Source organism: Urocitellus parryii, chromosome 2 (assembly GCF_045843805.1).
Source record: "Urocitellus parryii isolate mUroPar1 chromosome 2, mUroPar1.hap1, whole genome shotgun sequence".
NCBI lineage: Eukaryota > Metazoa > Chordata > Mammalia > Rodentia > Sciuridae > Urocitellus > Urocitellus parryii.
Window position 1 is genome coordinate 94533579 of NC_135532.1, and position 22197 is coordinate 94555775.

At 50.8% G+C, this 22197-nt stretch overlaps 3 protein-coding genes across 5 annotated transcripts; 2 read left to right on the plus strand and 1 right to left on the minus strand.

Annotated features, from left to right (window-relative positions):
• Positions 1-225: 225 nt before the first annotated feature.
• Rrp9 (ribosomal RNA processing 9, U3 small nucleolar RNA binding protein) lies at positions 226-9241 on the minus strand. Its single transcript, XM_026383854.2, has 15 exons — positions 9053-9241; positions 8684-8766; positions 4948-5057; positions 4490-4557; positions 4368-4409; positions 3971-4097; positions 3139-3263; positions 2966-3058; positions 2473-2573; positions 2255-2389; positions 2108-2170; positions 1385-1530; positions 1224-1303; positions 518-591; positions 226-393 (listed from the first exon to the last, which is right to left on the minus strand). The coding sequence occupies exons 1-15, from the start codon at positions 9137-9139 to the stop codon at positions 300-302; spliced, it is 1428 nt and encodes a 475-aa protein (XP_026239639.2). The 5' UTR covers positions 9140-9241; the 3' UTR covers positions 226-299.
• A 314-nt stretch (positions 9242-9555) lies between these two features.
• On the plus strand, positions 9556-19468 carry Parp3 (poly(ADP-ribose) polymerase family member 3). 3 transcript variants are annotated; one of them, XM_026384003.2, is made up of 11 exons: positions 9557-9964; positions 10786-10953; positions 11506-11631; positions 11819-12001; positions 12205-12337; positions 12424-12650; positions 12917-13066; positions 13259-13345; positions 13580-13757; positions 14825-14980; positions 15411-19468. In XM_026384003.2, exons 2-11 carry the CDS (start codon positions 10792-10794, stop codon positions 15578-15580), a joined length of 1572 nt encoding a protein of 523 aa, XP_026239788.2. In that variant the 5' UTR covers positions 9557-9964; positions 10786-10791; the 3' UTR covers positions 15581-19468. The 3 variants fall into 3 exon arrangements, with proteins under 3 accessions (XP_026239789.2, XP_026239788.2, XP_026239790.2); XM_026384004.2 differs by lacking the exons at positions 14825-14980; positions 15411-19468 and adding an exon at positions 14375-14805 and having other exon boundaries at positions 9556-9964; XM_026384005.2 differs by lacking the exon at positions 14825-14980.
• A 987-nt stretch (positions 19469-20455) lies between these two features.
• On the plus strand, positions 20456-21696 carry Gpr62 (G protein-coupled receptor 62). Its single transcript, XM_026384062.2, has one exon. It carries the CDS (start codon positions 20605-20607, stop codon positions 21694-21696), a length of 1092 nt encoding a protein of 363 aa, XP_026239847.1. The 5' UTR covers positions 20456-20604.
• The last annotated feature ends 501 nt before the right edge of the window (positions 21697-22197 follow it).

The following is a 22197-nucleotide window of genomic DNA, read 5'->3' on the forward strand; positions in this document are numbered from 1 at the left end:
GAGCAGAGTGGGGAGTGAGCTTGATGAGGTCATACAGGATACCCAGGGACCAGAAGCCAGAAGTCAGCTGAAAGCCCCTTCCAGAGTTCTTTGGAAAATAATAAAGGGTCTCAGGTCAACAGAAGGACAGAGTTGAGAGCCCATGGGAGTTCTGCCCCTCCCCAGGCCTCTGCCAATTCACAGTCCCTGTCAGCTTCATCCTCTCAGAAGCTGCAAGACACAAAGTACATAAAGGGAGGCATTTAATACAAAAACTGGGGCAGGACCTGGTAAGAACTTAAATAAGGAAGATGAGAGCATCAGGAGCTGGAGGCTGGGGGTCCGGCAACCCTTCGGAGTGGGATGATGCAGACTGAGTTCTGTGCCTCTTTGATCCGCCACCATCGGCCAAGCCTAGAGAACCAGAGAACAGCTGAGACCACTCAGCCCCCACCCAGTCTTTACTCCCATCCCCACCAGGCTGCCCAGCCAGCAACATCTTACCCCTCAGTCTCAACCCTTTGGGGTCATCATGTACCTGTGTTCCTGTCCTACTCCAGCTACCAGGAAGTCCCCAGAACTGGAAAACTTGAGACTGTTGATAAAACCCACCTGAGGAGAAAAAGGAACATGGTTAAAACATTAGAGCTAACAACACCTAGCATCACAGTCACAGGCTTGAGAATGAAATCCCTGCTTGGTCAGCCCTTTACCCCTCAGGGCCTCGGCCTCCATATCTGTGAAACAGGGAGGTAGAGCACCAGTTTGGCAGGGGGTTGGGGAGGATTAAGAAGATAGTGTACACTAATTCCATCAAGAGCAGGGCCTGGGACCTGGCTCCTGGTTGTGGGGCATCAGCAACACCAGGATCACCTTCACTGTCCGAGGCCTACACTCAGCACATCACTGACAGATCCTGTGGTTCTCCCTCAGGTCGCTCAGCACAGATGGTCAATTCCACATGCTCCAGTCATGCAGAACCAATCACAGCACGAGGCCTTTGTGCTTTTGCCCTTGTACCTGACACCCAGAACATGTCCTGGGACAGGGAGAGCAGTGGAGGAAGGAAAGGGGCAGAGGAGAAAAGAAGAGAGGGTTCCTATCAGACTGTGCTAGGAACTGGCATAGCCCTAATAAGGGTTGCTTCTATCAGGAAGAAGTCAATGAGCACATTCCAAGGACCAGGGACTCCAGGGGCCCAGGGAGTGTGGCAAAGACAGGCTAAACAGTCAAGTCCCACTTACCAGGGGGATGTCAAAGAGAGGGTCAAGATGCTGGAAGCCCTCCCCGCATTGCCAAAGCTTCACACAGTTGTTGTGGGAGCCTGAGGAATAAACAGACAGTGAGCAAACCCTGTAGCAGCCTCCCTGGACCCACCCCACTCTCCACCTCACAGGGTCCCCACCTGTGGCCACCAGGTCCGTGTTAAGTAAGGCTGCCACTGATGACACCCAGAAGGGCTGCTCCAGGCCTGGCATCCCCTGCAGTCCATGAGCTTCACGATGTAGGACAAGTGGCCGCTTCTTAGAGAGGCTCCATAAGGCCACAGAGCTGTAAACGGGGCATGCAATGAGGGGTGGGGCAGGAGAAAAAGGCACAGAGCAGGTAGGAATCAAGTGCACACCCAACAGCTGTGAGGTGTAAACAAGTCACCAGCACCTATGAAAACGATTACACCTCCTCTATAAAGGGTAGTCTACCAGGCAAGTTCAGGGCCCAGTCACAGACAGTAATCAGAAGCATCAAAAAGGCAGCAGCGGGATCAGGTACGGTGGCGCATGCAATATAATCTCAGCAGCTCAGGAGGCTGAGGCAGGAGGATTGTGAGTTTAAAGCCAGCCTCAGCAATGGCGAGGCACTAAACAACTCAGTGAGACCCTGTCTCTAAAAAAAAACACAAAATAGGGCTGGGGATGTGGCTCATTGTAGTCGAGTGCCAAATTCAATCCCTGATAACACCTCCCCCGGCACCCTCCCCCCAAAAAAGGCAGCAGGGGACTAGGGAGAAGAAGGAAAAAAGGAAGGGGGACTTAAATGGAAAAAATTATATTATATGCATTTATAAATATGCCAAAGTAAACCTCACCATTATGTATAACTAATGCACTTAAAAAAAGGCAGCTCTTACCCATCATCTGCACCTGACACCATGTGCCCCTCATTGATGAGATGGATACAGTCAATGGAACCCCTAGAGAAAGGGGCTGTTAGAGGCATGGCCCAGATCCACACCCCATTCATGGAGCCCTCCCATCTGGCATGATGGCTGCCTTACTGATGGCCATAGAAGACAAGCTGAGACTCCTCAGGGATCTTCCATACGCGCACAGTCCCATCCCGGCCACCAGCTGTCACACAGCACTCCCGGCTCAGAGCATCCAGTGCAGCCACAGCATCCTGGTGCCCAAAGCTTGAGGGCAGGATAGAGTGGGATGGGGTCACAAATGAACCCACACACCTGTATCCATGCACCCTCTGCCTGAGGATACTCACAGTGTCTCCACATAGGAGTTCTCTGCCACATTCCACACCTTCACAGAACGGTCATGGGATGTGCTATAAAGCTGGTGGGTGCCTTTGCGGAATGCCAGCCCCTAAGGATCCATGGAGAGAAGGTAAAAGGAGACCTGGACTATAGCAGAAGTCAGAGGTGGAGCTTAGGGAGGACTTCCTGAAAGCAAGTCACATAACACAGGGAGCCAGCTTTTCCAAGAACACTCTGTGAGGTCCCTCCATGAGGCTTTGTATAAGCCAGGAGCATGCCTGTGTACCCTTAAGCAGATACAGAGTTCTTAAGGCTTCTCTGATCTGACCCTGTGCAAGCTGAACTTGGTCTCCCTTAGCAATGCCATCAGCCCATTTTTGTCCTTTTCACACCACTCAACTACCCCAGAGTACAGGTTCCCTAAGGACAGCAGACCCTAGCTCAGTGCCAGGCCTACTCCACAGGTGCCTGCTAAACATCCAGGAAGGCCCAGCTCCTCACCGACACAGCATCCCGGTGTCCTGTGAAGGTATATAGGTGCTGGCAGCTCTCAGCCTCCCAAATGAGAATGAGCTTACTGCGGTCGCCCGAGGCCTGCAGGGATGAGAACCATGGCTACAGGCATGCACTACATACCCAGACTCCTACCTGCCCCAGGGTCAACCCAGTCTTACAAGATACTTGCCGTCAGAAGAGATGGCCATGCAGAGTATGTGGGTGCAATGGCCAGGAGGCTGGCCCTCAGTATCCTTCTTGACACGTGGGATCACATGCAGTTTCTGTCCACTCTCCACACTCCCTATCACCAGAAGAGGACAGAGGATATTGAGATGGGGGACAGGACAGACTGACAACCCCCTCAAGGGGTAGCAAGGAAAAAGGGAACTCGAGTCAAAGTACCTAGTTCAGCTACTGTGAACCTCTGGACAAGTCACATCAGTTTCCAGTTAACTGGGGGTAGTAGTCCCAAATGACACCATGAAGCCCCCAAAAGAGAAGGGATGCAAAAGTGCTCTGGGGACTGGTGGCATAGATCAGTGGAAGAGCTTGCATACCATGCACAAGACCCTGGGTTTGATCCCCAGAATTGCAAAAAACTAAAATAAAATTTTAAGTATTTTGGGACTGAAGGTATTGAGTTCTTCCTGTGATTACTGTGGGTGGATGAGGACTGTGCTCAGCTGTTGATAGCTGGGAACCCAGAAGGTCTAGAGACTCAATCCTAGTTTATGCAGAACCTCAAACATCTTCCAGTTCAACCACCCACCTGCAGCTTCATTCCTGTTAAGTCACTGTCCTTTCTTTGCTTAATGGTCTCCAGTTCCACAGAGCTCATAAGCCCAACTGCTGAGCAAAAGCAACTGCTATTACCCAGAAAGCTCCTCTTTGATAGAAAACCTGAAGACTTCCCCCATCTGAGCTCAGTTTGCCAGGATGGCTCCCTCTCCCCAAATCTGCTCTCCAGGCTATCCCCAGGGGCTACATCCTACCCAGGATCTCACTCACACTTAATGATTGTGCAGTCTTTGGCGGCGGAGAATATGGCCAAGTCATCAGGAGTGATGACCAAACACGTGATGGACAGCTGGTGGCCCCGTAAAACTCGAATGTCGTCCGGGGCTGGGGCCTGGATCTGGGCAGGCAAGATGCTGGGTCACTGCAGTCAGGGGCATTATGAGACCCACCCCCAACACCATCCTTTCCCACCCACATTGGCCAAAAGGAAAATAAGACCAATGGCTGCCAAGGATGAGAACCTTACCAAACCATATCTGCCCAGGTATACACTGTGTCTCAGAACAAAGAACCCCACAACCTGAGCCCCAATGGACCATCTGCCTGCTAATCTAGGTAGAACAAGTGATTCCCTCTAACCTCATAGCAAAGTGCCCTGCCCTCTTACCTCCTTTGCAACTGACTTCTGCAACTGGCCTCTCTGCTCAAGCTGTATGGAAAAAAAGAGAGGACTGAGGTCCTGGGAGCAGGACCAACCTCCCCCAGAACTCACCTTCCCTCCACACTCACCACATCCTCTTTCAGGCGCCCTGCCACCTGGTCCTCCTCAAATTCACGAGCCTCAGCCTTCTCCTCCTCTGTGCAGGACAGATCGATTCACATAAACTAGGGCTAAGGTCCTTCTTTTCCCTTTCCATTTCCACCTCCACAGCTCCACTCCAGGGTTGGGCCCTAAATGCTTGGTCTATGTCCAGTGGGAAGTTCGGTCCACCTCCACAGAGTGGATGCAAGTTTGGACAATCTCCTCCTAACTTATCAGATCAGTCTAAAGCCCCCTGCAGGTCTAGCCTGCCCCTGGAGGACCACTGGAGCTCTCAGCCACGCTCACAAGGCAGCCAACACTGGCAAGCCTTGGCAGCCACTGAGCAACTGTGTCAGTCGCATGTCAGGTAGCTGAGGCTATAGCAGGGACAGGAGGAAGGCTTCAGCAGAGTCCCTGGCCTTTGGCTGGCCTGCCCATGGCTCACCTTGCTGCCTGAGCTGCTCAAGGTAGAGTTTGGCCAAGCGCAGCTTCTTCTCTTGCACAGTTTCCTCCAGCTCCTCCTCTTCTTCCTCCTCAATCTTCCCTTGAGCTGGGCTGTGGGCAGAGGAGGCTGGGTCTGAAGAGCTCACATCACTCTTCTGGTCATTACGACTGTGCCTTCTTAATGCCCTCCTGCCATTCAACCTTCCACATCCCTAGAAGCCCTCAGGACCAGCAACTACACATGCTAAAAACTGAAGAATATGACTTACCAAACTAAAATACATAGGGCCCTGCAAAGGTAAAATTACCCAAAATCCAAAGAGATCACTCAAATCTCTCAACTCTAGGGAAAGAGAAGGTTCTATAGGCTTCTAAGAAAAAGGGTCAAGAAATCAAAAATGGCTTCAGACATTTCAACAGCAATGTTGAGAACAAGACAAAGGAGACTTATACACAAAGCTCAGAATGAAAATGTCAGTCCCTGACTGGGCACAGTGGTACACATCTATAATCCCAACTTGGGAGGCTGAGCAAAGACACAGCCTGGATAACTTAGCAAGACCCTGTCTCAAAAATTTTAAAAAGGGTTGTGGTCTAGCTCAATGATAAAGCATTTACTTAGCATGTGCATAGCCTTGGGTTCAAAAGGAAAGAAGGAAGGAAGGAAGGAAGGAAGGAAGGAAGGAAGGAAGGAAGGAAGGGAGGGAGGAAGGGAGGAAGGGTGAGCCAACCCCTGGGATCCCCTGTCCAGTTAAGGCACCAATTGACAAATCAGGATATCGCCAGGAGCCAGGTGCAGTAGCACATACCTATAATCCCAGCAATTTGGGAGGCTGAGGCAGGAGGATTGCAAGGTCAAGGACAGCCTCAGCAACTTAGCAAGGTCCTAAGCAACTTAATGAGACCCTATCTCAAAATAGAAAATAAAAAGGGCTGGGGATGTAGGGGATGTAGTTAAGTATCCCTGGGTTCAATCCCCAGTACTTAAAAAGGGGGGGGGGGGCAAGTTGCAAATCCAGCCTTGACAATTTAGTCATATCTTGACTCAAAGGAAAAAATTAAAAGGGCTGGAAGTGTAGCTAAGTTGTATAGGACTCTTGTCTGGCATGTACAAGGCTATCTAGGTTCAAAAACATTGTCAGATGAACAATATGACATAGAATCTTTCTCCTTTTTTTAGGAAGGGTAAAGAATGCACTTCCCAAACAAGAGGGTAATCTAAGAAGGATGATGACATGGTGTACAAGAAACAACAGATCAACACAGAGAATAGAAAAGGCAGATTCCCAAGGTGACAATCACCCCAAACATGGGGAGAAACCAGTCCAATCTGACACAAGGACCCAAGCAGACACACAGGAATTGTCATTACTCTAGACTCACTGCCATGACACCATCCTGCACCATGAGCACAACCTCTGGTGAATACTAACTGGATCTGGCTTGGCCTTGTGCTGATCAAGTTCCTGCTGTCCCTCCTAAGCTCCAGACCCTGAACCAACTGAACTGAAGGCATTCATTTCTTTCAAAGATGGGTCCTGCTTTGACCTGCTCCTGGGAGATGAAGTTAGGTCACAGGAACTCCAAAACAGAAAATCCAGAGGAACCCATCCCTTGTAATCATATACCTGCAGATACCGAGTCTCTGTCAGGTACTCAAATTGTGTTTCCTAGGACTCACTCGTGACCTCACCCTCAGGAAAGCCAAGGCCAGACCAGGCCCCTTCCTTACATATCCAGAATTGAGCTTCTATTTAACAATCAATTGTTGTTTAAGAATTAATACACAGGAGATAGAACTCTAAAGGAAAGCAAGGGCATATGCACTATGTGATTCCATTCATAAGGCATTCTGGAAAGGGCAACTTAGAGACAGTGGTTGTCAGGGCCGGGGGGTGGTAGCAGCAGGAGTTTGATGGGGTTGAGGAGACCTTCTATTTCTTCATAGTGATAGTAGCTATACAACTCTGTGCTTGTCAGAATTTACAGAACTATAAACTAAAAAAGTTGAATGTCACAGTATATAAATTATAGCTGAATGAGAAAAAAATTTTTGAAGATTATTTTTTCTTTTGGTACTGGGAATTGAATCCTGGGGTGCCCTACCACTGAGCTACATCCCCAACTTTTTTTTTTTTTTTTTTTTGAGACAGGGTCTTGCTAAGTTTTTCAGGACCTCACTAAGTTGCTGAGGCTGGCTTCAAACTTGCAATCCACCTGCCTCAGCCTACAAAGTCACTGGGATTACAGGCATGCACCACTGTGCCAGGCCTTTTAAAAGATTCTTAAGCTACACATGATGGCCACTCCTGTAGTCCCAGCTACTCAGAAAGCTAATGTAGGAGGATGGCAAGTTCAAAGTCAACCTGGGCAACTTAGTAAGACCCTGCCTTAAATAAAATTAAGAAAGGTGTAGGGATGTAGCTCAGTGAAAGAGTATCTGTCCATCATGTGTGAGGCCCTGGGCTCAATCCCCAGTACTGCCAAAAAAAGAAAGAAAGAAACCAAAGAAATGATTAACTGGAATGAGGAATAATAGTTCTAGTTCTTAACCTAAGTGGAACGTGAGCAGAGGTTCACCATTTTATCTTTACTTTTCATATACAAATATGCTTTTGTTTTTGTTTTGCAGTGCTGGTACTCAAACCCAGGACTTTGTGCATGCTAGGTAAGTGCTTTGCCACCGAGCTACCTCCCCAGCCATATAGTCCATTCACTCTTTGTAGATGATGTATTTCATAATAAAACATTTTAAGTACCTACAAGTGCTTAGCACAGGGCCTGATGTATACATACACACTTGCACTTGTACACACATGTACACTAAAACTAACCTTAGGACTAAGAAAACATATTAAGTCTTTCTGTGGGCAACTTAATGCAACACATACTCAATTTTAGAAGCAGAATTTCTGTATCAAACTCATAGGAAGGCACTAGGATTCCCTGAAATGAAAGCCTCCACCTAGTAGGAAAAAATGCCTTGCCTGCTCTTTGAGACCCTGCTACCACCCCATCACCCAGAGAAATGAGGGAAGCATTCAAAGCCCTCCACATTCTGGATGCACCCACCACCTGCCTTTCCATTTTTTCCCCTCCCATTCTGGCACACTTACCCTCCCCGACTTTTTTCTGATCCCTGAATGCCCTCCCTATGTCTCCATAAAACTCCTCCTCATCTCTCAGGCCCTATTTACACACCACTGGAAGATGTATGTATGTCTCACTAGAACACATTCTCTTCACCTGCCTGCTCTCATTGAAGCCACTGCCTAGCATGTCAAAAAGACTTGTGGGAGAGCACAACGTGCCAATAGTCCCAGCTATCCAGGATACCGAGGCAGGAGGATCACTTGAGCCCAGTAGGTTGAAGCCTCCCTGAGCAACATAGTGAAACCCATCTTAAATCAAAAGAATAAAGACCAGAAATGATAACGCTGTGAGAAAACAGCGAACTAACAAGTTTGCCTTGAATTCTTCTCCCTTTGCCTGTCAGTCCAGCCCTGTGCTTAGCGGCCTGTCTTGAGCCCAGGAGTTCTCAATAGTATCCCATTGGGGTCTCTGCACAGAGGTACCGCAGTAGAGGTGAGACGTCTCAGGGCCAAAATTACAGAGGGAAAAGCCACGATCTAAAAGCCATGGCCTGAAGTCGTGGGTCCTCGGCCCAGCTCTGCCCGGATTCACTTAGTCTTCCATTCAGGATAAGTCTGTTTCCCTTTCCACTAAGAACAGCTTACCTCTCAGCCTCAGAGTCGCTAGAGATCTCCTCATTCATCTTGCCGCCATCCTTGAGCTTCTTCCTGTCCCCCGCAGAGTTGGCCTAGAAGATAGGACCATTTCTTTGGCCAGAGGTCTCCCGCCACCCTGCACTGACCAAGAGCCCCTGTGGGCCCTCAAGAGTCCCAGGACTGCGAAAGGCTGCAGCTCCTGGCCTGGGTCAAGCGCAAGGCTTTCCGGGATTTGTCTAACAGAGAAAGGGACGAAGCTGGCTCCAGCTGGGGTCTTAGGTTAAGGGCTGGGGAAGGAGCCTGGTTCGGGTCCTTCGAATGCATGATCCGTGTCTCAGAAGTAACACTGACCACGACCCACGGAAACCCCATGATCACCTTTCGTCGCCGCTTGCTGGGCTCTGCAGCGGCCCCGGCCCGGGAGGCCTGCTTTCCAGGCTTACGAGCTGTCGCGGTGGCCGACATGCTTCAAAGAGTTGCAGACGCTGCTGGAAAGTTCACGTGGCAACTAAACCCCCGGCTGCACGGCAAGTCCCCGCGCCATGACAGGTTTCTGCCGCCCGTCGAGTCCCGCCTCCCGCAACTTCATTGGGTCCACCCGAGGGTTCTGTCACGCCCCCAAATGTCCATAGGACAGAGGCTCGTGGCTACGCCTCCCAGAGACTCCATAGGCTCAGGCGTTGGGCTACCGCAGGAAGCAACTCTCCCGGCGCTTCCGGCCAGCGGCTGTGGCGCTTGCGCTCTGCTGCTGCCTGATTTATAGGAGGGGTTGGGCCAAGAAGGCCTCCTCTGCGCTTGCGCCCCGTGGTCGCTGGGGGGCGCCAGAGATGCGGGTTTCTGCGTGACTCCTCCCCTTCGAGTGTGGAGGCAAGAGTGAACTAGCTTGGCTCTAGAAAACAGGGGGCTATCCAGGCGGTGGAAGGCATTGCCCATACCCCGGACCAAGACACTGGGCAAACTGGTCGATATGTGCTGCATGCCCCAGGCTGGACGAGCAGCGTTAAGAGCGTGCCAGTCTCTTGGGCCTTGGATGGGTCCATATCAGTGTCCCCTTCATCCGTGGGACAGGCCACCGACTTCAGCCTGCCCAGCCTCTGACTCATACCACTGGTGGCCCTGGAATCGTACACCACCCTACTTCCCCCCTTCCTGGTGATTGCTGGGAAGTCCCTCCATAAGTCAAACCTAAGGTCCACAGAGGGTTGCTGAGACTGCCGAGGGAAGTTCACAAAGTGTTCCTAATACCAGGCTTGGTGGCAGCCACTTCTCCCAGGTTCCTGTTTGTCTTCGGTGAGTATCCTCTGCAGGGTAGGGCAGGACAGGGTGGGTAGAACTGGCCCCTGATCCTTGGTAATTCAGAGCCACTGATCTAGACTTTGGGTGGCACCCCAGAACTCTTTTTTTTTTTTTTTTTTTTTTTTTTTTGGTACTGGGGATTGAACCCAGGGACACTCAACCACTGAGCCACATCCTCAGTCCTATTTTGTATTTTATTTAGAGACAGGGTCTCACTGAGTTGCTTAGTGCCTTGCTCTTTGCCGAGGCTGGCTTTGAACTTATGATCCTCCTGTCTCAGCCTCTCCAGAGCTGCTGGAACTACAGGTGTGTGCCTCTGTGCCCAGCCCAGAACTCTTTAAGTATGTTAAGAAAAGGCTTCTGCATCAATGGGGCCCAAGCTCTAGAGAGAGGTTTGATCCAAGGAGTGCTGTCCATCCTCCAGCTGCCGCTGCCCACCCTCCCCCATAGCTCAGTGACTCAGCCCAGCAACCATGCCAAGTCTAGCCTGCTGACAGGAAGGAGTGTTCTGAACAGGGTGGAGCCCACAAGTGGGAGGGGGAGATTCTCCTTTCACTCTCTGTACAACCTCAGGACTTACTGAAGAACTAGAGAGAGTAGGAAACCAACCTGTTCCTTGGCCAGAGCAAGCAAACTAGACAAGTCCTGACCTTGTTCTTATAACTGAAGGAAGGGGCATGTGTGAGGCCCAGAGAGCTGGTTTGGGTCCAGACTAGAAATATAGGTAGTGGGGAGGTCATGGTGGGCCAGTCTGTGCTGTGAGGTTGGGTAGCGGACAGAGACCATGGAAGCCTAAAGACCTCCTGTGCTCCAAGACAACCATGGCTCCAAAACAAAAGGCTGTGAAGAAGAAGGGACCCCAAGGGACAGGAGAGGAAGACAACTTCTGCTCCGTGGCTGAGGCCCTCAGGGCTGCACCCAAAGAGAAGCGTGTAATCCGCGTGGACCCCACTTGTACACTCAGCAGCAATGCCGGGACCCAGGTGAGCTACATCCCTAGTCAACTGGAGCCTGCTCCCTTCTAAATACAATTACACCCCTCCTCCTTGGGAGCTGAGCTCTGGCCAGGTAACTCAAGGCCCAAGTAAGTTTCAGAGCAAAGCTACATTTTCCCAAGACCACAGAGGTCAGGGCTGTATCCCATTAGGTCAAGAGAGGTCAATGTCTGCCCATCAGACCTCCAGGAGGCTTCCCCCACCACACTCAAGAAAGGGCTCTGACTCCTTCCATGTTCCAAGGACTCACCCATATCCCCTCAAATCAGCCCTCAGAGCAGAGCCATGTCCCCCTTGAACTCTGCTACCTGGGGCAGAGCTATGTCCTTCCAGAACTCCCCACCCCCATGCCAGGGCTTAGCCATGTGTTTTCAAAGAGCATCCCTGAATGCAGAGACATGGTTCCTCCAGCTCCAGGACAAGGCTGCCTCTGATGCCCCAAAGCAATCAGACTCCTGTTCTCATCAGACCCCTCTTGGTGTTCAACCAGGCACCCCATCCAGCCCCAGACAGCACCCCCCTCCACTTGCCTCTGCTCAGGTGCATGAAGACTATGACTGCACCCTGAACCAGACCAACATTGGAAAAAACAACAATAAGTTCTACATCATCCAGCTACTGGAAGAGGGTGGCAAGTTTTTCTGCTGGAACCGCTGGGGCCGGGTGGTAAGTGTCCCTTCGTCCCCATCTCTTCCTGATCAACACATGCTCCCCAGGGTCCCCAGAAGGCCACAGCTGTTGACTGTCTCCCTTCACCTCCAAGGCTCCAGGGGTATTTAGCACAAGGCCTGGCTTAACATAGAGGAGAGCAAACATTTATGGTGGACAAACCCCTGAAGGTTGTCACTTGCAGGGAGAGGTGGGCCAGTCAAAGATCAAATACTTCACCTGCCTAGAAGATGCCAAAAAGGACTTTGAGAAGAAATTTCGGGAGAAGACTAAGAACAACTGGGCAGAGCGAGACCACTTTGTGGCCCACCCTGGCAAGTACACGCTTATCGAAGTACAGGGAGAGGACGAGACTCCGGAGGCGAAGGTAAAGAGGCTGAGATGGGTGGGTGGGCTCTGGGTAGAGGAAGGAGACTGGTTGGACCAGCTGTGGGGCTTTGTCACTTTCCAACTATGCAACCTCAGGCACCAACCTCCCTCTCTGGCCTCTGTGTCTGGCCAGTCTCTGTCTAATGCCATGCCCTGCTCCAAGGGCAGCTGCTCCTGACTAACGGGGCCCTCTGTCCTCAGGTGGATGGAGGCCCACTGAGGATTGTGACTAAGCAAGTGAAACCCTGCTCCCTGGACCCTGCAACCCAGAAGCTCATCACCAACATCTTCAGCAAGGAGATGTTCAAGAATGCCATGACCCTCATGAACCTGGGTGAGGATGAGGGGTCATGCAGGGTAGCAGAACCCTGGGATGGCAGGGCTGCCAGGCTGAGTCCCCCCATTCTCCCATTCCCCCAGATATGAAGAAGATGCCCCTAGGAAAATTGAGCAAACAGCAGATTGCACGGGGTTTTGAGGCCTTGGAGGCACTGGAGGTGGCCTTGAAAGCCCCTACGGATAGTAGCCAAACCCTGGAGGAACTGTCCTCCCACTTCTACACTGTTTTCCCACACAACTTCGGTCGCATGCGGCCCCCGCCCATCAACTCCCTTGAGCTTCTTCAGGCGAAGAAGGACATGCTGCTGGTGAGGGTTAGCAGGTGGACAGGCAGGAGAGAGACACCAACAGACAGACTGGGAAAGAGATGTGGGAGTCAAAGAGTCGAGAAAGTCCAGTGGGATGGACTACAGTGGGCAGGCTGAGGGACAGGGGAAGGGAAGGCCAGACAGATGGGGGGTAGGGATGGACAGGTGGACAACAGGTCCGGTGGCTTTGGGAACAGACATGTGGAAGAGGAGGGGGAGGCTGGAGGTCCAGTGGGCAGACAAGCTGCCAGTGCCTATCATCTTAGGTGCTGGCAGACATCGAGCTGGCCCAGACCCTGCAGGCAGCTCCTAGGGAGGAGGAGAAAGTGGAAGAGGTACCACATCCTCTGGACCAGGACTACCAGCTCCTCAAGTGTCATCTTCAGCTGCTGGACTCCGAGGCTCCTGATTACAAGGTAGGTTGGGCCCCACAGAACACCGTCCCTCTTCCTCTGCCCAGCTACCCTCAAGGTGCCCAGAGGAGACCTGGCCTTCAGCCTCCTCTCCCTGTGTTCTTAAGACCCAAGGAGAACTCTGGGACTCGAGGGATCAGAGGGGTGGGTCCTCGAGTCTCCCACCCTTGGCACCCAGCTTCTGCTCTCCCACAGGTGATACAAAACTACTTAAAACAGACTGGCAACAAACACAGATGCCCTGTTCTGCAAAATGTTTGGAAAGTGAACCGAGAAAAAGAGGTAAGAGAGTCTCCCAGCCCTTCCCCCGTCGCCACCCTGTCCCTTAGAGAGATAACCTTGGCTTATCTGCCCCTTGGTGAGCTGGCTAAGCAACTCTGACCAGTTTCTGCCAGCCTAAGTGTGAGTGACCAGAGGGGACTAGGCCTTGGTCACCCCATCTAAACAACAGAAGAGGCACCTTCTGGGTCCTTGCATGGCAGGCCTCTCCTATTTCCCACCCCTCCCCCCACCCAGGGAGATAGATTCCAGGCCCACTCCAAGCTGGGTAATCGAAGGCTGCTGTGGCATGGCACCAATGTGGCCATGGTGGCTGCTGTCCTCACCAGTGGGCTCCGCATCATGCCACATTCTGGTGGCCGTGTTGGCAAGGGCATCTACTTCGCCTCAGAGAACAGCAAGTCAGTTTGCTATGGTGAGTCAAGCCCTGTGTGGGTGTGAAGGTGGTCTTTATCCACTGGAAACTTCGTGGTGGACCTGAGAGAGGAACCTTTAAAGGGTTACTAACCATAGTGCTCAGTGGGGCATCCTGAGGTTGGAGAGCCTCAGAGGAGACACTTGGTGGAGGTGAGATAGATAGGATGAGTGCACCAACCAGACCTGCAAGGGGTGAAAGAGGAACTTTCAAGGCAAGGGGATGAGGCTGCAGCAGGCCAAGATTTCCAGGCACGTTCTGATGCTGAAACTCAAAGCAATGCCTGTTGGAGCCAAGGGCTGGGGATGCAGGACCATCAAGGGGGCCTTCTCCAGAGAGCAATGAGAAAAAGTTGAACATGTACATAGCAGGATTTCAGTGGCTGCCACTGGGGAGGTGGCAGAGGCTGGAGACTGCAGGAAGTCTGGGCTGTCACTCAGGCCAGATGTGGTGGGCACCCTGCCAAGGGCTATGGTGATGGAGGGGAGAGAATCCATGAAGAGGGATATGTGGGTGGTGGGATGAGCAGCAGCATGTTGGGGAGAGTCAGAGGTATCTCCAGTGACTTCTGAGTTTGGGTCCAGGGGTGTCCTCACTGAAGTGACCTCCCCAGCTAGGCTCCTCTGACCAGGCTGACTGCGTCATTGGAAGCCACTACCACTCACCCATCCAAGAGAAAGAGATGCAAGGATTCGTCCCAGGACAGATGAGGCTGAACACCGAGAGTTCCACTGGAAGGGCAGAGAAGCCTAAGAAAGAGTGGCTGGGGGCCTCAGGAGAGCTAGCATGAGGGGTCCCAGCGTGGGGTCTGAAAGATTCCAGCAGCAATATCAGCAGAGCAGACCAGGAAGAGAAAGATGCCTCCGTGGGTTTGGTCACTGGGAAGACTTTACTGACTTGGTGAAGACAGAAACTGGCAATAGGGGGCAAGGAGTGAGGAGCAGGTGAGGTAGGGAAGAGCAGGGACAAAAAAAGCCAGCAAAGATAACATTGTCATATCAGCAAAAAGTACCCTAACCAGGAGTCAGTCGGGGCTGTTCCCCACTGAGCCTCCCTATGTCCTGTAGTTACTCCTATGCGCTGTGGGTCCAAACAAGTGGGCTATATGTTCCTGGGCGAGGTGGCCCTGGGTAAAGAGTACCACATCACCATCGATGATCCCAGCTTGACGTGTCCACCCACTGGCTTCGACAGTGTCATCGCCCGAGGCCACACAGAGCCTGGTGAGCCCCCACACACACACCTGGGAAAATAGAGAGGCCTGAGGATAGGGGAGGGGCTGAGATGGGGCACTCAGGGAGGGAGTGAACTTAGGGAGGAGGGAACTATGGAGAGGGACAAAAAGAAGAAGCCTCCTTCACTGGAGTCCTTAACTTAGTTATCCAACAACTGTCAACAGATCTTCCTGGGCATCTGAGAGGGCTTTAAAAAGTGAGCATTGAAGTAGGTAGGAGTAGGAGTTTCCCAGAGAGAAATGGGGGAGGATATTCCAGGCAGAAAGTCCAGCCTGTACAGTGGCTTGGAGGTGGGTACAAGGGGAATGAGCAGAGTTTTCCCTGTATCAAAAGTGGGGAGTGTAGGGGACAGGACAAACTGGTAAGGCCAGGGGCCAGTGACCCCTGGGTTACCCATGAGCCCTTCTGTGCCTCGCAGATCCAACCCAGGACACTGAGCTGGAGCTGGATGGCCAGCAAGTGGCAGTGCCCCAGGGCCCGCCCCTGCAATGCCCAGAGTTCAGCAGCTCCCACTTTAGCCAGAGCGAGTACCTTATCTACCAGGAGAGCCAGTGTCGTCTACGCTATCTGCTGGAAGTTCACCTCTGAGCTGCCTGCCCTGTCTATCAGGTCCTGCTAGGGGCTGGACCATGATCTTAAATCTTCCTCCCATCTCTGGTACCTCCATATCACCCCTTCTCGACAGCCCCCAAGAATATAATTCATGCCTGGCCCACTGGCCTGTAGTTCCAGCTACTCAGGAGGCTAAAGCAGGAGGATGGCTTGAAGCCAGGGGTGCAAGGCCAGCCTGGGCAACATAATGAGACCTGCACCCTTCCCCCGCAAAAAAAAAAAAAATACAGTACAGGGGCTGGCTCAAGCGGTAGCACACTCGCCTGGCATGCACAGAGCGCAGGGTTCCTCAGCACCACATAAAAATAAAATAAAGATGTTGTGTCCACCAAAAACTAAAAACTAAATATTAAAAAAATTCTCTCTCTCTCTTTAAAAAAAAATACAGTACAGTCATGTTCCCTATAATAATGTTCTGGTCAACAGTGAATTGCATATACTGTAATGGCCCCATAAGATTATATTGCCTAGTGACATTGTAGCCATCTTAGTTTATATAAGCACACTCATAATAATCACACAATCACAAAATCGCCTAATGATGTGTTTCTGAGTACATATCCTCATCATTAAGCAAAAAATGACTATACGTTGTCAGTACCTATATAATAGATTTTATAGTCAATCTCTTGAACTGATTCCTCCTAGGTGAATTTTGTATCCTTTGACTCACATCTTTCCAACCTCACTTCCCTCCAGCTTTTGACTTCTATGAGTTCAATTTTTTTAGATTCCATATGTAAGTTAGATCACATGGCATTTATCTTTCTGTGCCTGACTTATCTCACTTAGCTTCACATCCTCCAAATTCATCCATGTTGTAGCAAATGACAGGGTTTCCTTCTCTTTTTTTTTAAGGCAGAATAGTATCCTGTTATATATATATCACATTTTATTTGCTCATTCATCCACTGATGGACAACTTGGGTTGGTTCCTTATCTTGACTATTGTGAATAATACTGCAATAAACATAAGCATGCAGACATCTGTTCATACTGATTTCATTTCCTTTGGACTAGTGAGATTGCCCACTACTTCAATCACCCTTTCTTGTCAGGCCCTCCTGTGTCCCAGAAAGTGAACCCCCTTTCCTCTAATCCCTGTTAGCCTTAGTATGGCTGTGACCCAAGTTTTTCCTCCTAATGTGATGGGCAAGGCAGGGGTAGGGATGGATTCATTACTGGGACCCAAATGCAGCAGCCCATTGAAGGCTATGTGGCTAGAGGGACACAGGCTGAGAGTGGGCCAGATTCCACACACACCAGGGCTATCCACACTGGCCTAGTCTATACATCTGATAGGTGTGTTCCTCACAATATGCTAAAATTCTGATGTTCACAGGCAAGTTTATTAAACATGAACCTCTGGACTCTGCTTGTTTGTGCCACAATTTTCCAGGCCTGGGCCTCCTTTTTCTCTGTGGTGAACCAGCACATGGCAGCTCTAGTTCTACTCCAAGGAGTGGGCACTCACATGGGCTAACATGGGTCATACACTTATCCCAACCCACCCAAGGGCCACACTGAAACACTCTGTCTCCTCTAATCATTGAGTCTCCAAAAAGGACCCTCACCACTAACTAAATTGTTTATCATTCAGGGACCCACCTTGTGATTCCGACTTTTACCCTAGACATTGCCAGGTGAATCAAGCATTCTTCATGTCTTAGCATCAGATGTCCTAGTGTGTCTCATCTCTGGATATTACAAACAAGTTATGCATCTGTTGGAGGGGAATAGCTCTGTAATCATGAAAGCAATAGCAGTTATCACTCCAGGTGACCCTACCCCTAGGTGATACTGGTGCTGGAGAGCAGGTCAGAACCCAGTCTAGAGTCATGCCTGTATTCAACTCTTATGTCTCTTTATTTTGTTACTATTTTTATTTTTTATTTTTGGTACCGGGGATTAAACACAGGGGTACTCAACCCCTATTTTGAATTTTACTTAGAGGCAGGGTCTGAGTTGCTTAGCACCTCACCGTTGCTGAGGCTGGCTTTGAACTTGGGATCCTCCTGTCTCAGCCTCCCAAGTCACTGGGATTACAGGTATGCACCAGTGCCTTCTTGTGTCTCTTTTAGTGTCCATTAATCCAAAGTTTTTCCTCAGTCCTATTTTTCTTTCATAACTGACATTATTGACAGTCTCAAAGAGTGTAGACAAGATGTTTCATATAATATATCTTCATTTGAGTTTCTCTGGAGTTTTGTCCTTAGTAGATTCAGGTATTTCATGGGCAGGAAACTACATAAAATGATGTGCCTTCTGAGAATTATATCAGGAGGGACATGTCCTTTTCTTGGAGACATTAATTAAATTTAATCACTTCATTGAGGCATATCCACCAAGTTTCTCCACTGTAACACTGCCACTTATGCCCTTTGTAATTAGCCAGTCATCTTTGGGGAAATGTGAGCTATAAATACCCATTCCTCCTCAACTATCACCCACAAACTTCAGCATCCATCAATAATATTTACTTGAACTCAATCACCTGACTCAATTTTTACTAAGATGGTTACAAATAGAAGTTACTGAGCTCCATTGTTTATTTTATACTTATTTTCTCCTTTCCATTTTTCCTTTTTCATTTTAAATTTCTTTTGGCAGTACTAGGAATTCAGTCTACTGACATTCTACCATAGAGCTACTTCCCTACCCCCCACCCCACCCCTTTTTTTTTGTACCAGGGATTGAATCCAGGGGCACTTAACCACTTGACCACTGAGCCACTTCCCCAGCCCTTTTTTATAATTTATTTAGAGACAGGGTCTTGCTAAATTGCTTAGTGCCTTGCTAAATTGCTGAAGCTGACTTTGAACTGCACTCCTCCTGCCTCAGCCTCCCTAGCTTCTGGGATTACAGGCATGCCCAGGCTCCCATCCCTTTTAAAAATGTTTTATCTTAAAAAGTGTCTCACTAAACTGGGTGTGGAGGCACATGCTTATAAGCCCAGCAGCTCAGGAGGCTGAGGGAGGAGGATTTCGAGTTCAAAGCCAGCTTCTGCAGCCAATTTATTGAAATCCTGCCTCAAAATTTTAAAAAGGGGCTGGGGCTTATAGCTCAGTGGCAGAGCGATTGCCAGAGTGTGAGGCACTGGGTTCAATCCTCAGCACCACATAAAAATAAAAATAAACAAGGGCTAGGGCTATAGCTCAATGGTAGAGCACCTGCCTCGCACGTGTGAGCCACTGGGTTCGATCCTCAGCACCATATAAAAATAAATAAAGATCTTGTTGTCCAACTACAACTAAAAATTTTTTTAAAATAAAAATAAACAAATGCATTTGATCCATTTACAACTACAAAAAAACTTTTTTTAATTTAAAAAAAAATATAAAAAGGACTGGGGATGTGGCTCAGTGGTTAAGCACCCCTGGGTTCAAGAAAGAAGAAAGGAAGGGAAAAAAGGAGGGAGGGAAGGAGGGAGGAAGAAGAGGGGAAGGGGAAGTAGAGGGAGAAGGAAGAAAGAAAAGGGTCTCATTAAAGTTACTCTTGCTGGTCTCAAATTTTTGATCCTCCTGCTTGGTCCTCCTAAGAACTGGAATTACAGGTGATATTACCATGTCTGGCTCTTTCTTTCCTTATTAGTACAGATTCATGGATTCTTATTTTATGCAATGGCTTTTAATCCATTACTATCATTATTTATTTTGATTTTCAAATTGTCCAGATTTGGTCAGAAGTTCCCTTGCGTCCCCCTGTCATCTTTTGAGCATTTCCTTACTTTCTAGCATCACAGGATGTTCCAGGTTCATCTTGTACAAATCTGGAATTAGCCATTTCTCCAAGGAGACTTGGCTCTCTGGAGCAGGCAGTGGTGTTTAGAATTGAAGACCTGGGAAATAAATGTGCTCCTTGATACTGGGGTGTCATTGCTTTTAAGTCCTTTTGGCAAACATGGCTCAGAACTTACAAAATATCTATTTTTCCAATTCCAATTTAGTTTTTTTTTTTTCTCTCTGTGTGTGTGTATGTGTGTGTGGTGCTGGGGATTGAACCCCGGGCCTTATGCATGCAAGGCAAGCACTCTACCAACTGAGCTGTATCCTCAGCCCTCAATCCCAATTTAGTAACTGAGTCCATCCATTCTTCCCCAACTCCATATTTCCTCCCATCTCAAACAGTAAGATCCTGGGATTCCATCAATATCAATATATTTTCTCATTTGCCCTATCCCATATAAAAGGTAATTGCAGGATTTCTATCCCCATATCATTGTGAAAAATTAAGTAGAGCTCAAGATTTACTTAATATCACTCAAAAAACAACCAGCAGTTGCCTGCCAAGGCCTCCTCTCATTTATTCCACTCAACGTCATGGAGCACCTATTCTATACCAAGATCCTATTACCTGAGCACCTACTACATACTATACCCTGGGACTTTTCCAACATGCTTTCTGAGAGAACTAGCCCTTCCAGGAGCTAGAGCATACATAAGAGTCTTCCTACTCCCGTTTTTCTGACTGGTACCTCAGTTTCTTTCAGTATATGGATCAACTGATCTGATTACCCCCACTTCCCATCCCTGGGAAAGGCAGAACAGAGTCTGGTTGCCTCCAAATCTACACACCTGCTGTGCCTCCCCCATACCCGCCCCAACAGGCACCCTCAGGCGCTTTCACAGCAGAGCCTCCAGCCTCCAGCTGGCAGCTGCTAGGACCCAGGGGGCTGGCACCAGGCCCTGCCCCTCCCTTGTCAGCTCTGTGTCTCCAAAGTGCAACATCAGAGTGACAGCCAGTACCATCTCCGACAGAAGCTGAGTTGCTGGATCTGGGCTGGGGCAGGGGGAGAGAGCCGGCCGATTTAGCCTTGCACCCCTCCATGAGACCGGCCAAGCCCCCAAGAGGATGGCAGCCTGGGCGTCGAGGCCACCTCCTGGGCGGCCTATGAAGTGAGGGGCCGGAGGAGCAAAGAAGGGACAGGTGATGGGAATCCTGGAGCTGGAGGCTCGAGTTTGCTCTCCGCATACCAACGCAGGTGAAGCCTGAGCGCTCAAATGGCCAACACCACAGGGCTGAACGCCACAGAAATCGCAGGTTCGGTGGGTTTGATCCTGGCGGTTCTCGTGGAGGCGGGGGCACTGCTGGGCAACGCTGCGCTGCTGGTCGTGGTGCTGCGCACTCCAGGACTACAAGACGCGCTCTACCTGGTGCACCTGTGCATCGTGGACCTGCTGGCAGCCGCTTCCATCATGCCGCTCGGCCTGCTGGCCGCACCACCGCCCGGGCTGGGCCGCGTGCGCCTGGGGCCTGAGCCCTGCCGCGCTGCGCGCTTCCTCTCCGCAGCGCTGCTGCCAGCCTGCACGCTCGGTGTGGCCGCGCTCGGCCTAGCACGCTACCGCTTCATAGTGCACCCGCTGCGGCCAGGCGTGTGGCCGCCGCCGGGGCTTGTCCTTACCGCCGTGTGGGCGGTAGCCGGGCTTCTGGGGGCGCTCTCCCTCCTCGGGCCGCCTCCCGCACCGCCCCCTGCCCCAGCTCGCTGCTCGGTCCTGGTCGGTGGCCTCGGGCCCTTCCGGCCGCTCTGGGCGCTGCTGGCCTTCGCGCTGCCAGCGCTCCTGCTGCTTGGCGCCTACAGCAGCATCTTTCTTGTGGCCCGCCGCGCAGCCCTGAGGCCCCCGAGACCCGCGCGCATGTCCCGGCTGCGCTCTGACTCTCTGGACAGCCGCCTCTCCTTCTTGCCACCCCTCCGGCCTCGCCTGCCTGGGGGCAAGGCGGCCCTAGCCCCGGCGTTGGCCGTGGGCCAATTTGCAGCCTGCTGGCTGCCTTATGGTTGCGCGTGCCTGGCGCCTGCGGCGCGGGCCGCAGAGGCTGAGGCGGCTGTCACCTGGGTAGCCTACTCGGCCTTCGCGGCACACCCCTTTCTGTATGGCCTGCTGCAGCGCCCCATCCGTTTGACACTGGGTCGCCTCACCCGCTGTGCGTTGCCCCGGACGCCTGGAACCTGCACTTCGCATGCCTGGCAACCGCGGGCACTCTTGCAGCGTCTCCAGGGATCCCCACAGGGCCCTGCCCTAGGCCCTTCTGAGGCACCAGATCCTGCCAGGGAATTGGCAGGAGGACAGAGTCCAAGCATGCCAGAGGCCACCTGAGAACTCTCCTAAGCTGGAGAAAGAATAGGATTAGAGGGGGCCCATCCAGCCCCCTGCACAGGTCAAAGCAGGTGCCTTGCTTGGACTTTCAGCTCTGGTACATGAAGAAAAGATTGTCTACAGTTTGGCAAGGCCCAGAGGCTTCTCTGGAATCCTGGGTTGGGACCCAACATTGCATGGCCTTATGCCCAAACCTACCCTCCCTAAGGCTTCAGTTTTCCCTTTTGTACCCTGTACCATTTCTAAGGCGCCCTCCACTGTAGGCTGTGGGATTCATGGATATCTCCAGGTCCAGGGAGGAGAGAGAGTGGGCAGGGTCACAAAGATGAGAATCCTAAGGGCTTCCAGCCAAAGTGATGGACCAAACAGGGCAGGTGTAAGTTACATCCACAGCAAAAGAAACCAATAGAGAAACTTAGGACTGCCCTGATGTGTGCAGCAAGAAGTCTGGACAGAGCCACTGAAACTCTTCTAGCTGCTTCTAAAATGCCCAGAGAACAA

Excerpts from the sequence above, each read along its gene's own strand:
- Parp3 (XM_026384003.2), top strand. The coding sequence starts at position 10,792 with ATGGCTCCAAAACAAAAGGCTGTGAAGAAGAAGGGACCCCAAGGGACA. Across the intron at positions 12,002-12,204 it reads ACGAGACTCCGGAGGCGAAG|GTGGATGGAGGCCCACTGAG; the intron begins GTAAAGAGGCTG and ends CTCTGTCCTCAG. Across the intron at positions 13,346-13,579 it reads AAGTGAACCGAGAAAAAGAG|GGAGATAGATTCCAGGCCCA; the intron begins GTAAGAGAGTCT and ends CCCCCCACCCAG.
- Gpr62 (XM_026384062.2), top strand. The coding sequence starts at position 20,605 with ATGGCCAACACCACAGGGCTGAACGCCACAGAAATCGCAGGTTCGGTG.
- Rrp9 (XM_026383854.2), bottom strand. The coding sequence starts at position 9,139 with ATGTCGGCCACCGCGACAGCTCGTAAGCCTGGAAAGCAGGCCTCCCGG. Across the intron at positions 4,410-4,489 it reads GGCGCCTGAAAGAGGATGTG|CTTGAGCAGAGAGGCCAGTT; the intron begins GTGAGTGTGGAG and ends TTTTCCATACAG. Across the intron at positions 2,574-2,965 it reads GACACCGGGATGCTGTGTCG|GGGCTGGCATTCCGCAAAGG; the intron begins GTGAGGAGCTGG and ends ATGGATCCTTAG.